General features: G+C 44.0%; 1 protein-coding gene across 2 annotated transcripts; it reads left to right on the forward strand.

Moving 5' to 3' along the window:
* The first annotated feature begins 557 nt into the window (after nucleotides 1-557).
* LOC142492703 (calcium/manganese antiporter SLC30A10-like) lies at nucleotides 558-11,062 on the forward strand. Of its 2 annotated transcripts, none has more exons than XM_075595586.1 (5): nucleotides 558-1,404; nucleotides 1,444-2,337; nucleotides 3,238-3,321; nucleotides 5,348-5,587; nucleotides 9,626-11,062. In XM_075595586.1, the coding sequence occupies exons 2-5, from the start codon at nucleotides 1,785-1,787 to the stop codon at nucleotides 10,111-10,113; spliced, it is 1,365 nt and encodes a 454-aa protein (XP_075451701.1). In that variant the 5' UTR covers nucleotides 558-1,404; nucleotides 1,444-1,784; the 3' UTR covers nucleotides 10,114-11,062. The 2 variants fall into 2 exon arrangements, with proteins under 2 accessions (XP_075451701.1, XP_075451702.1); XM_075595587.1 differs by having other exon boundaries at nucleotides 558-1,244; nucleotides 1,285-2,337.
* Nucleotides 11,063-11,738: the final 676 nt, after the last annotated feature.

Consider the following 11,738-nt stretch of genomic DNA (forward strand, 5'->3'; position numbering starts at 1 on the left):
CCCCACACCGCTGCACAGGGACATCCGGGGCAGTGTGAGTACCCCCTACTCCCCCCCCCCAGCCCCCTGCTGCACAGGACCACCCACACCGCTGCACAGGAATATACTGCACAGGGATATACTGCACAGGACCACCCCCACATCGCTGCACAGGGACATCCAGGGCTGTGTGAGGACCCCCTACTCCCCCCCCACCCCCTGCTGCACGGGGACTCCCAGGGCTGCATGAGCCCCCCCCTGCATTCTGAGCATCTCCACTACTGCACAGGGACCCCCACTACTGCACAGGAACCCCCCAACCCCCAGCACAGGGACCCCCACTACTGCACAGGAACCCCCCAACCCCCAGCACAGGGACCCCCACTACTGCACAGGAACTCCCTAACCCCCAGCACAGGGACCCCCACTACTGCACAGGAACCCCCCAACCCCCAGCACAGGGCCCCCTACTACTGCACAGGAACCCCCTAACCCCCAGCACAGGGCCCCCTACTACTGCACAGGCACCCCCACTACTGCACAGGCACCCTCTAACCCCCAGCACAGGGCCCCCTACTACGGCACAGGAACCCCCCTAACCCCCAGCACAGGGACCCCCACTACTGCACAGGAACCCCCTAACCCCCAGCACAGGGACCCCTACTACTGCACAGGAACCCCCCAACCCCCAGCACAGGGACCCCCACTACTGCACAGGAACCCCCTAACCCCCAGCACAGGCCCCCTACTACTGCACAGGAACCCCCTAACCCCCAGCACAGGGACCCCCACTACTGCACAGGAACCCCCCAACTCCCACATATAGTATATACCACATATAGTATACAGCCAGGTGCACCACAGTAAGCAATCCTATACACGTGTTAAAGCTGATCCAGCAGGTGCTTCCCAGAGGATCCCCCAGCATTATATAGTAATTATTGTGGTCATTTATGCAAATATTGCATTCCCAGCACTACATGCTGATACCATACAGCACACTGACCACGGGCATTGCAGGGGGGTCTGTAACATTGCACATTGGCCTTATAGTATATACCACACGTCCCAGGCACTGAACACTCATCCCATAGCATTGTATACTCATTCCAATCTTTTTACACTGGCCTCAGACACTACACACTAACACACTAGGCAATTCACTCATTGCATAAATACTTCAGGTACTGCACACTTGCCTCACACATTGCATAGATACTCCAGGTACTGCACCTCTGACCTCACACATTGAATAGATACTCCAGGTACTGCACACTGACCTCACACATTGCATAGATACTCCAGGTACTGCACACTTACCTCACTCATTACATAGATATGCAGGTACTGCACACTGGCCTCACACATTGCATAGATACTCCAGGTACTGCACCTCTGACCTCACACATTGAATAGATACTCCAGGTACTGCACACTTACCTCACTCATTACATAGATATGCAGGTAATGCACACTGACCTCACACATTGCATAGATACTCCAGGTACTGCACACTGACCTCACACATTGCATAGATACTCCAGGTAATGCACACTGACCTCACACATTGCATAGATACTCCAGGTACTGCACACTGACCTCACACATTGCATAGATACTCCAGGTAATGCACACTGACCTCACTCATTGCATAGATACTCCAGGTAATGCACACTGACCTCACTCATTGCATAGATACACAATACCTTGCACACTGATCCGCTCATTTTATAGATACACAATACCTGGCATACTGACCCTACTCACTAGACAGGGACACCAAGCCCCCCCCCCCCCCTCCAGCCATGGGTCGCTACACAGGAAAGATGTGCCGCCTAATTTTCATGCTGGTCATCACCGTCATCTTCTTCGTGGTTGAGCTGGTGTCCGGATACCTGGGGAACTCCATCGCTTTGGTCTCGGACTCGTTTAACATGCTCTCTGACCTCATCTCCCTGTGTGTGGCCATCACGGCCTCTCACATCTCTCGTCGCCAGACCCGGGGTCCCCGGGCCACGTATGGCTACACCCGGGCGGAGGTGGTGGGGGCCCTGTGCAATGCCGTATTCCTGACCGCCCTTTCCTTCACCATCCTGGTGGACTCGGTGCTGAGACTGGCTCGGCCCGAGAGGATCGACGACCCGAGGCTGGTGCTGATCGTGGGTGCCCTGGGACTTCTGGTTAACATTGTGGGACTGTTAGTCTTCCAGGACTACGGCGCATGTATGCGCTTTTTCCGGGGTTGCCGGAGCACAGCAGCGCAGGGGGAGAGCACGGGCGCAGTGGACTCACAGATCAGGGTGACCCCGTACAAGGGAGCCTGCGAGGGACAGGGAAACCAAGAGACCGACGAAACAGGTGCCTTTCGGGTATTACGGGAGGGGAGTGGAGTGTGGCTGCAGGGTGGGCTCTGGCACTCGGGAGCTGGGTTACCATTAGGGAATGACATCAACAAGACATATATTCCTCTATATGTGAATCCCAGACTTTTAATTGCTTGTCTGAAAGAGGGATTTTAGGATGTAACCCAGATATCTGACTGTACCCCTTTGGGAATATAACCAAAAACTCTGGTGATAACCTGAGGGGGGGAGGGTGGTGTGTGTGTGTGTGTGTACACACATACACACACACACAGTTCCATTTAATGTAGCGGTTCTCTACTTTATTGCTGGTGAGCATAATACGTGTAATCAATGGAACAAAGCTGTTTAGATGCCATTTTTTAAATGTTACCACATTTATATTAACTAAAAGGGAGAAGCCTTGTTCAAACTAAGTTTACCTGAGTATCATAATTCAGCATCTGTATACTGTATGTATTTTTTATTTTGAGCACACACTGAAAACAGGAGTGAGGTTTTGCAGGGATTCAGAGCAGCTGCTTGTTATTGCTATTACTTATTGCTATATCTCTGTTATCTTTTGGTATCATTAATATAATTATCATATGTCTCCTGTAACATACATTAAAATAATAAACATGTTTATCACAAACATATAGTGACTGCATCGTTTCCCCATTAAGATCTCTGCCTTTTTGTTTTATCCACGTTTCCCGTTATCACTGTTTATTTGACCTTCAGCCCTAAAACCAAGTTAATGTCTGGTGACAAAGTTGAAAGTGATCGTGGCTCAGAATGTCAGAGCAAACTGCTTATTGCTTTTCTTTTTAATGTTGAAGCTGATTTTAAAAAATCGGTGTCTCTTTTGTTTGTAGAACTTATACACAACACAAGGTTTCTTCTTTGGCTACAGGTGATACTTTAAGCATCCAGGATGAACCTGAGGATGAAGAACTGAAGAAAGATGAAAATAAAGGTGCTACTTTAAACATTAGAGGTAATGTCTTCTGATGTCACTGTCACATGGACACAGCTATCTATAATAATCAGTATTGTTCATATTGACCCCTCCATTTCCCCAAAGTGGTCCCTTACAAACATGATTGGGCTAAAATTGGTCCTATTTGGTGGAAATCCAGGTATGCTTTTTTTCTTTCCATTTTTAGGTAAAGCAGCTCAGTTCTTGCGTCAGAAAATAAAGAAAAATATAACATTGCTAAAAAGGATATTGTTACTTCTTTTAAACAGAATGTCACTGTCTGTTTCCAAACTTTTAACACATTCTCAAGCAGACGGTTATTGTTAGAAATTTATACAGTATCCTCTGTAACCCATTAAGTGCATTAGGGGCAGCAACAATGTTCCAGTATTGAACAGGTTAATATGGTATCATTTTAAAATAAAAAATGAGTTGTTTCTATATGTAGAGTAGTTATATAAAGTAAAGGTACCAATGTACCAAGTAACAATAATGTTACAGTCTAGTTAACTTAACCTGAACAATTCTAACCATGTTAATAGCAAAGGTGTTTGGCTGCTTACATTTTGGGGGGAATTAACTACAAATTTAATTTCTTAGGGACCTTTGACGGGAAGTGTTTATCAATCGTGTGTGTTCTTTGCCCTCATCCCACACTGTCCTTATCAGAGAGCTGATAAAGGAAGGTTAGGAGAGGTCTGGCTGAATATCACACTGTGACATCACACAACAGGGAACAGGCAGAACAAATGAATCCCCTTCTAAGTCTCCGCTCGCCATGTTTACAAGCTAATCTACAAAATATACTGATAGGTGCCAGATCTGGGTAATAAAATGTATCAAACACATAGATGTTACCCCTTACACGTGTAATTGCCATTAGTACATATGGTCCTTGGAGGGATTTCCCCTTTACATATAGCAAAGAAAAGTGGGTAGCTGGGTTGGTCCTTTCTTCTATGTAGTAACAATGGAGGGAGAGGGAGTAGGGGGTATGATGGTACCTTTTATTGGACCAATAAGTAGTTGATATGTTTACAAGCTTTCAAACCTCTCAGGGTGTTTCATTGGGTAACCTGACCCTGAGAATTTCGGAAGCTCACAATATATCCAATAAAAGGTACCCACTACTCCCTCTCCCTCCCCTTTATATAATAGATACCGCTATTTTCCAGTCTGGAGGCAGCAAGCAGGCATCTTCGATTAGAGATGTCATGTATAATGCTGTTCAGTGTTAATACCTATGGCTTCTGCTTCTTTTCGAAGAGCACAGACCTGTTCATTTCCTCTCCCCCTTCTTGTTCAGCTGATGTTTTTGACAGAAGCAGCAAGAAAGATACAGTGCAGACTAAGCAGGAGCCAAAGCAATTAGTGACAAAGCTGAATTTCTGCCTAGCTGCACCCAATACAATAAATGTATTATGAAATATGAGGAGTGATTAACCCCCCCCCTGCTGTTTGTGGAGTTTTCTGCTCCTGAGTATTTTCAGCAGTCGCTGCAGCTGCTCCCATAACGAGGGTACCAATAAGGCAGCATTAATAAAATATCTTCTTTTATTTCAAAGTCAACATTTCTGTGTTATTATTTGCAAAGAATCACAGCACGGCCTAGTGGAGTAAGGCAGAGGTGCGCAAACTTGGGGTGCAAGACTTTTTTTGGGGGGGGGGAGGGTCGGCAGTTACAGAGACGCCGCGCTCTTCCCCAAGGCATTTAAATGAAATGTCGGGGAGGGGGGGAGACCCCTGTAACTCACTTATTTGGTTTCGGGAGATGCATCGCCATGGCAAAGCGGCATCAAATGACGCCACAGGTTCACGTGATGTCACCTGACCCCAAGGCATTATTTGATGCTGAAACAAAGGTAAGGGGGAAGGGGGGGAGGCAAGCAGTGGGGGAGAGCAAGCAGGGGGGTGCAGCGCCCAAAAATTGTGCACATCTGGAGTAAGGTGTGCGTTTCCTGCATCTGGATTGGGAAAGACTATAATGAATAACAGTTCTTTATTGCTTACACTAAACCTTTGCATTGCTGTCCTGTACCCGCAGGTGTTCTGCTCCATGTGTTGGGGGATGCGTTGGGGTCAGTGGTGGTGGTGGTTGCTGCCTCCATATTTTACTGCCTTCCCTTGAAGAAGGACGACCCATGTAACTGGCAGTGTTATATCGATCCCAGCCTCACGGTCGTGATGGTTATCATCATTCTATTCTCTGCCTATCCCCTCATCAAAGAAACTGCAACCATTTTGCTTCAGATGGTTCCTAAAGGAGTCGATGTGGAAGAGATCGGTAAGCAATTCTTAATTTAAAAAAGAAACCATTTCTGTCTTGCTGGGTCAGTTTTGATTAACTTGAGAGGGCCGATCACCAGTGTCCTGCTGCTGTCATTCATCCACATGGAGCCCCCGTTGTGGAATGACCATAAGCCAAATAGTAATGTGTGAAACCTCCCAGAGACGTGGGTTTTTAGCTTCTCTCTTGTATGCCCATTACAACCCTTTAATGTCTTATGGTTGCAAGGGGGCACCCGCAAGCCCCTGCACACTACATGGTTGTTATTCTGAAGCCAGGGACACGTGTGATGTGTGAATAGCCCCAGATAGCTTTAACTCTGCCCTATTTCCAAAGCACACCAAGTCTGCTATATTTTCTTCACTTTATTAGAAAAGCAGCAGTAAATACAGACACGTGGATGTTATGTAGTTGTGAGTTTGTAATTAAGGACAGGTAAAAAGAGATGGCCTTGCCATAGGAGTGTAACATGAAGGTACTCACTCAGCCAGAGTCAGGAATGAAAAGGAAGTGTGGGGGAATCTGGGTATCAGGAATAGTCTTGGGACAGACTATCTGTCAGCAAAACAGGGGGGAGGGCAGAATAGCCCATTCTCAGCTAGGAGAATAGGAGGTTGCAGGCAACCAACACTGACTAAGGCTGTGTAAACAACATGTAACAATAATGTTGCCTTTTCACATGCAGCTAGCTGCTGGGACAGGGAAAATAACAGGCAGCTAAACTAGGGAGACATGAATCCTATGAGCTGCAAAGGGAGGCAGATAAATATGGAATCCTGTTCCAGGACAGTTGTAACAGCCTCCAGTTGAGGTGACATCAGTGAACACTGCTTGTTTGTAACGCATGTACATAAGCCTGATAAAGGTTCCTGGTGACCTGAAACGTCGCTTGTGTTACATTATGTTTCCTGTTGCCCATCTGACGGAATAAATGTGAGTTTTGTTTTGCTACTTATGAATATATCAGCGCTGTGGACTGTTTTGTTTTGTGTTGTGCATTCTGCAGGAAGGATACTTTATGAATCTCAATATAATACATCCTCTCTCCTACAGTTTCACAAATAACACCACATACACCCTAAGTAAGAATGTCAGAAATATATATTTAACTGTGAGAAGCTTATGAACCCCCTTGCTGCCTCTGTTCCCTCTGACAGGAGAGGGGTAAGATGGATGTTTATACTTTTTTATCATTGAGACTACTTTCCCAAAACATTGTGGCCCATATTTATATTGCACACAGTTGTACAATACTTAAGACACCTTTGAATGGAACACAAGGTGTCTTCTAGTGCCGGAAGGTGCATTATGGCATAGCAACGTGTAGAAGGGAGGTGCATTATGGCATAGCAACGTGTAGGAGGAAGGTGCATTATGGCATAGCAACGTGTAGGAGGAAGGTGCATTATGGCATAGCAACGTGTAGGAGGAAGGTGCATTATGGCATAGCAACGTGTAGGAGGGAGGTGCATTATGGCATAGCAACGTGTAGTAAATATGGGCCTGTATCTTTGCCAGGGACAAAACATCTTGTTCTATACTGGCCCCTAAGCTCATATCATAAGAACAGCTCACAAACGGGTAATGGAAGTTTAGGGCAGTGGTGATGTTTGAGGAAAGGCACTCAGGAATTGTGATGTGTTCTTAAAGCATTGATCACATTTTGTGTATTTCATCTTGCCCTTTCATTGGGTGTCTTTATTATTAAAATCCAACGCTTCATTCAGGAGATACGAGCGGTTGAGCATGTTAAGTGTCCCAGAACCCAGTGCAGTCTGAGGTTACCATGGTGATGCTCAGACGGCAAGATATTAACATTATATGAGTTACCCTCATGTAGACTTCCGGGGGAGATTGTATTTTTAATTCACCCTGGGGATATGTATCAAACACAAAAACTGAAAGTAAATTGATGCCTGTGAAGGTGTTTTGATGACCATGTGGGAAATGTATCACGTTACTTAGGGGGTAATGCTATACAGTCCAAAGCAGCTATTCTGGCCGACTTAGTCCGCAATTCCCTTCAACGGGGATTTTTGGCCATAAATGGCCTGAACGCCCACTTCGAGCAATATAGAATAAGGCAATTAGTGTCACTTTTTCTTGGGTATTGTAGATGAGTAATCAGTTTGGGGGAAGGCTTAAAGAAGAAATGGTAAAGTTGTCAAATGCAACACGGTTGATTAACAGATTTCTAACATTTAACAGAGATGCCGACAGGGATATACGTTGGGTACTTGTTGCATAGTCCCATATACCTAAGCACATGTTTTGGGAGCTTAAAATATTGCCCCAATAAATCTGAACAGGGTAGTATAACGTGATATTCAGGGGCATATTCACTATAGTGTGATACATATCATTAACCTTTACGGGAGTGCCGCCAGACCCCCGGCATTTGGGGTGATGTGATTGCTCCAGGAGGGATCACATGGCCGCCCTCGAACAGGGCTCCACTTTTGTTTCGATTGGACCGCCCGCTCTGTAGGAAAAGTCTGCCCGATCATCCCCTAAAAAACATACTTTTCGTCAATAATTAATAATGGCTGTACACTGCACTTCTGGTTGGAGATGACCAAACATGGACACAACACATCCATGTGCTGGAGTGATTGTTCTAACAGCATTTGTTATTGGTGCTGTCCGGGATTTGTGTGTGTGTTTACTTTACAGTGTTTACATTGAGGATATCTGAAACACATCACACACAGACACACACAGACACACACAGACACACACAGACACACACACACAGACGCACACACACACATACATACATACATACACACACTATACATACACACACACACACACACACACACACACACACACACACACACACACACACACACACACACACACACACACACACACACACACATACATACACTACACATACACATACACACACTACACATACATACACACACTACACACACACACAATACACATCTATTAGAAACAAGATACATACTGGAAGCTAAACACATTTGATCACTTGTTCTGACCCGGAGCTTCTTTTGTAAGAGTAAGAACTGCTAAATTATCATAAAGTATTTGAATCTTTTAGCAACTGCAGGTTTTATTTACCTTTCTCTGTGTGTTTAGTACCTGCAATCCTTATTGCACAAGTAGTATCCCTTCAGCAGCATGTATTATTGGTACTCACAAAATAATATGTTCCCCCAGTAGTATCACAATGAATTTATAGCAGAGGCATAAAGTATATAGAGGCAACATATTGCAGATTGGCACCTTTAATGCAATAAAAAAAAAAAAGTATAAGTATTTTTTACATTTTTGCAAGTTCTTTCAACTTTCATAACACTTTCAGCAAACATAACGTCACGTGACCTTTCATTTGTGTAAACGTGAAGACGTTGAGTGCTATCTTGGTGCATAATTGCATGTGGGGTAAGAAAGAGTTTCTTACATCTGGCGGAGATTGTGAGACGGCAGAAAGTTACTCAGCCTTTAACTTGGTGGATTTCTTGACACAGATTCAATTAGCGCAATTTGGTAGATATTATAATCTCTGAGTCCCTGCTCCTTTACTCCTTCTTTAGCCACTCCCCAAATGTGAAGCCAATGTATATTTGGAGCAAACACCTTGATATATGGATTATGCACAGGATTAAAATCAGAATTTTTATTTCAATTTTGATCAAACGTTGCCTTACTATATAAACTATATTATATCAAATAAAGTTCCTAACTCTACATTCTCATTTTAATTCTGTGCCTCTATGCATCCAAAGTAAGTTGGACCAATCATTTGAATTCATTTGGGTTTGTAAATTTAAAGCCCAAAAGGTTACCTTAGGCTATTATAAGTAAATCAACAATAGGAGTGTCCTCTCCAATAGTTGCTACCAGGAGCCTTATTGCATGATATAAATGCTTTGACCATACCAGTGTTCTTTGGTTGGGAGTTGTGTGTGGGCCTGATGAAAGTCCTTGGTAGGGCAGTGAAACCTTTGTCATAAGCCTTCAATTATTAGTTTTTATAAAGGACTGTCTTTTTCTATGTTCTAGGCCAAAAATTAGCCCAAGTGCCAGGGGTGAAAAGCATTCACGAAGTTCATATTTGGGAACTCGCAAGTGGGAAGAACATCGCCACACTCCATGTCAAGTTTAAGGACTCCTCTGAGTACAATGCTGCTAATCACCAGATCCGAAAAATCTTTCATGCAGAAGGAATTCATGCTGTGACTCTGCAGGCTGAGTTCACAGATAAGGACACGGGCTCCTTATCATGCAGCTCCCCCTGCATATCCAAGAAATGTGATCCCCAATTGTGCTGCAGCCAGCTGACGTTGTTTGATGAAGCAAATGGCCACGCGATGAACAATGGCACCTCCTCTCAAGTATGGTACAGGAGTACAGACTTAAATACCACCACTGATATTGAGATTTCAATTGAACCTCTATGGGGTGAACAAATAGAATCTAAAGGGAAGAATATTACAAATGGTTTAACAACAGAAAGTCAAGCTCTCAACTCCAAAAGCACTCGTTTTTAGACTAGTAATGTAATATGGTAGTATGTATGGAGCAAGGACACATGACTGAGCCTTATGAATCGTATCTACCATTTTTATATGGAAAGCAAACTAGAACAGAAAATGACAGTACTTCGAGTTTAGCAAGGCAAGTTATGTTGTGGGTACATACAGTATATCTATCCAGATACTCTGTAATCTGTCCTATTGATTGTAAGAAAAAAACAAGAAATGAATGAGTCAAGCTGTCAAATGAAACTACTGAAGTTTACGTTGCCCTCCTCAGGCTGAGATCATACTGTGTGCTTGAGCGCGCGCATGGCGTGGTGCGCGCCCGACGCTCAAGCCATCTCTGCATATAGTGTTTCAGGCAACAGGGGCGTGGCGGAGGCATGTCTATGACGTCATGGAGCTGGTTCGCCGTGATTAGCTGAACCACTCACCTGACGCGGCTGTAACGCGGCCGCCGCTTGAAAGGCACTTTTTTTGTCTTTTCAAAATACGGTCGCGCCATCACGCGCCGTCGTGTGTGCGCACTAGGAGTGGCCTGTAAGGGATCCTGCAACTTGTGCCTGGTGTGTGCACGTGTGCCGACCATCGCACACAGTATAAGCTCAGCCTTAACTGCACCCAGCACAGCTCAAATCCACTGTGCACATAAGCTATGATCAGATCTCTACCAAAATGTAGAGTTTTGTGTAAAAATGGACAGTCACTTCCCATACAATAATTAATATTAGTGGAAAACAAAATTGCACATTTTCCCAAAACCCACCAAGCAAATTATCTTACTCAAAGACAGAGCTTGTAAAATGTTACATATCTTCACCAAATTATGCACTGAATGTGCCCAGTATTAAACCGCTCTGTTTCCCACAATGCCTTGCATAATGTTATAGGCATTGTGGGGACGTGACTTCGGGAAGCAGAGCAGTGATTGACAGCTATGTACCCAATGTGTGTTTTTAAATTTTTTTTATTGCTTTCAAGCACCATGTATCGCCCCTTATTTTCCTAGACAAGTGGACTTTTTTGATCTCTGTTTAAAGAGCAAGTTTACACTCGACATTCATGAAAATTTAGATTTTCATTTTTGTGACCTATTGTAAAAATTGCTTGGTTTTCCAAAAAATGAACATAAAAAAAACAAAAAACTATTATACCCAAACTATTAGGTTTACAATATAAACACACTTTCTATAACTTTTTTTGTTGATCGCATTGAATAAAAACAGCAGAAAAATAAAAGGAAAAGGGTTGAATAGCTTGAAAATATCCCCGATTACTGATTCTTCACAGTGCCTGGGGTTATTTCACCTTGAAGGGCAGGTTTCCAAGAATGCTGGTCAGCCACTGATATGGGTAGACTTATGCTACAGGAAAAAGGGGCAGAACTGCTTTGTTAACTCCGTAATATGGCTGAAATATTTCAGCAGGTTTGTCCTGTCCTGTCCGATGTTTTGAATTGATCTTTTAAAGGTTTTTTTTTTTTACATCTAAAATGTTTGTTTTTATTTTTAAATTCAATTATTTTGTATAAAAAGGAACATTTTCCTACTGAACATATATCGGCATACAAGGGACCATCATTCCTTTTTAATATATTGCTGGCATTGGTTCTCTTTGGTCCTTTGTTGGTCTGCACC

This window comes from Ascaphus truei, chromosome 4 (genome assembly GCF_040206685.1).
Source record: "Ascaphus truei isolate aAscTru1 chromosome 4, aAscTru1.hap1, whole genome shotgun sequence".
In the NCBI taxonomy this organism is placed as follows: Eukaryota; Metazoa; Chordata; class Amphibia; order Anura; family Ascaphidae; genus Ascaphus; species Ascaphus truei.

Excerpts from the sequence above, each read along its gene's own strand:
- LOC142492703 (XM_075595586.1), top strand. The coding sequence starts at position 1,785 with ATGGGTCGCTACACAGGAAAGATGTGCCGCCTAATTTTCATGCTGGTC. Across the intron at positions 3,322-5,347 it reads TGCTACTTTAAACATTAGAG|GTGTTCTGCTCCATGTGTTG; the intron begins GTAATGTCTTCT and ends CTGTACCCGCAG. Across the intron at positions 5,588-9,625 it reads AGTCGATGTGGAAGAGATCG|GCCAAAAATTAGCCCAAGTG; the intron begins GTAAGCAATTCT and ends TCTATGTTCTAG.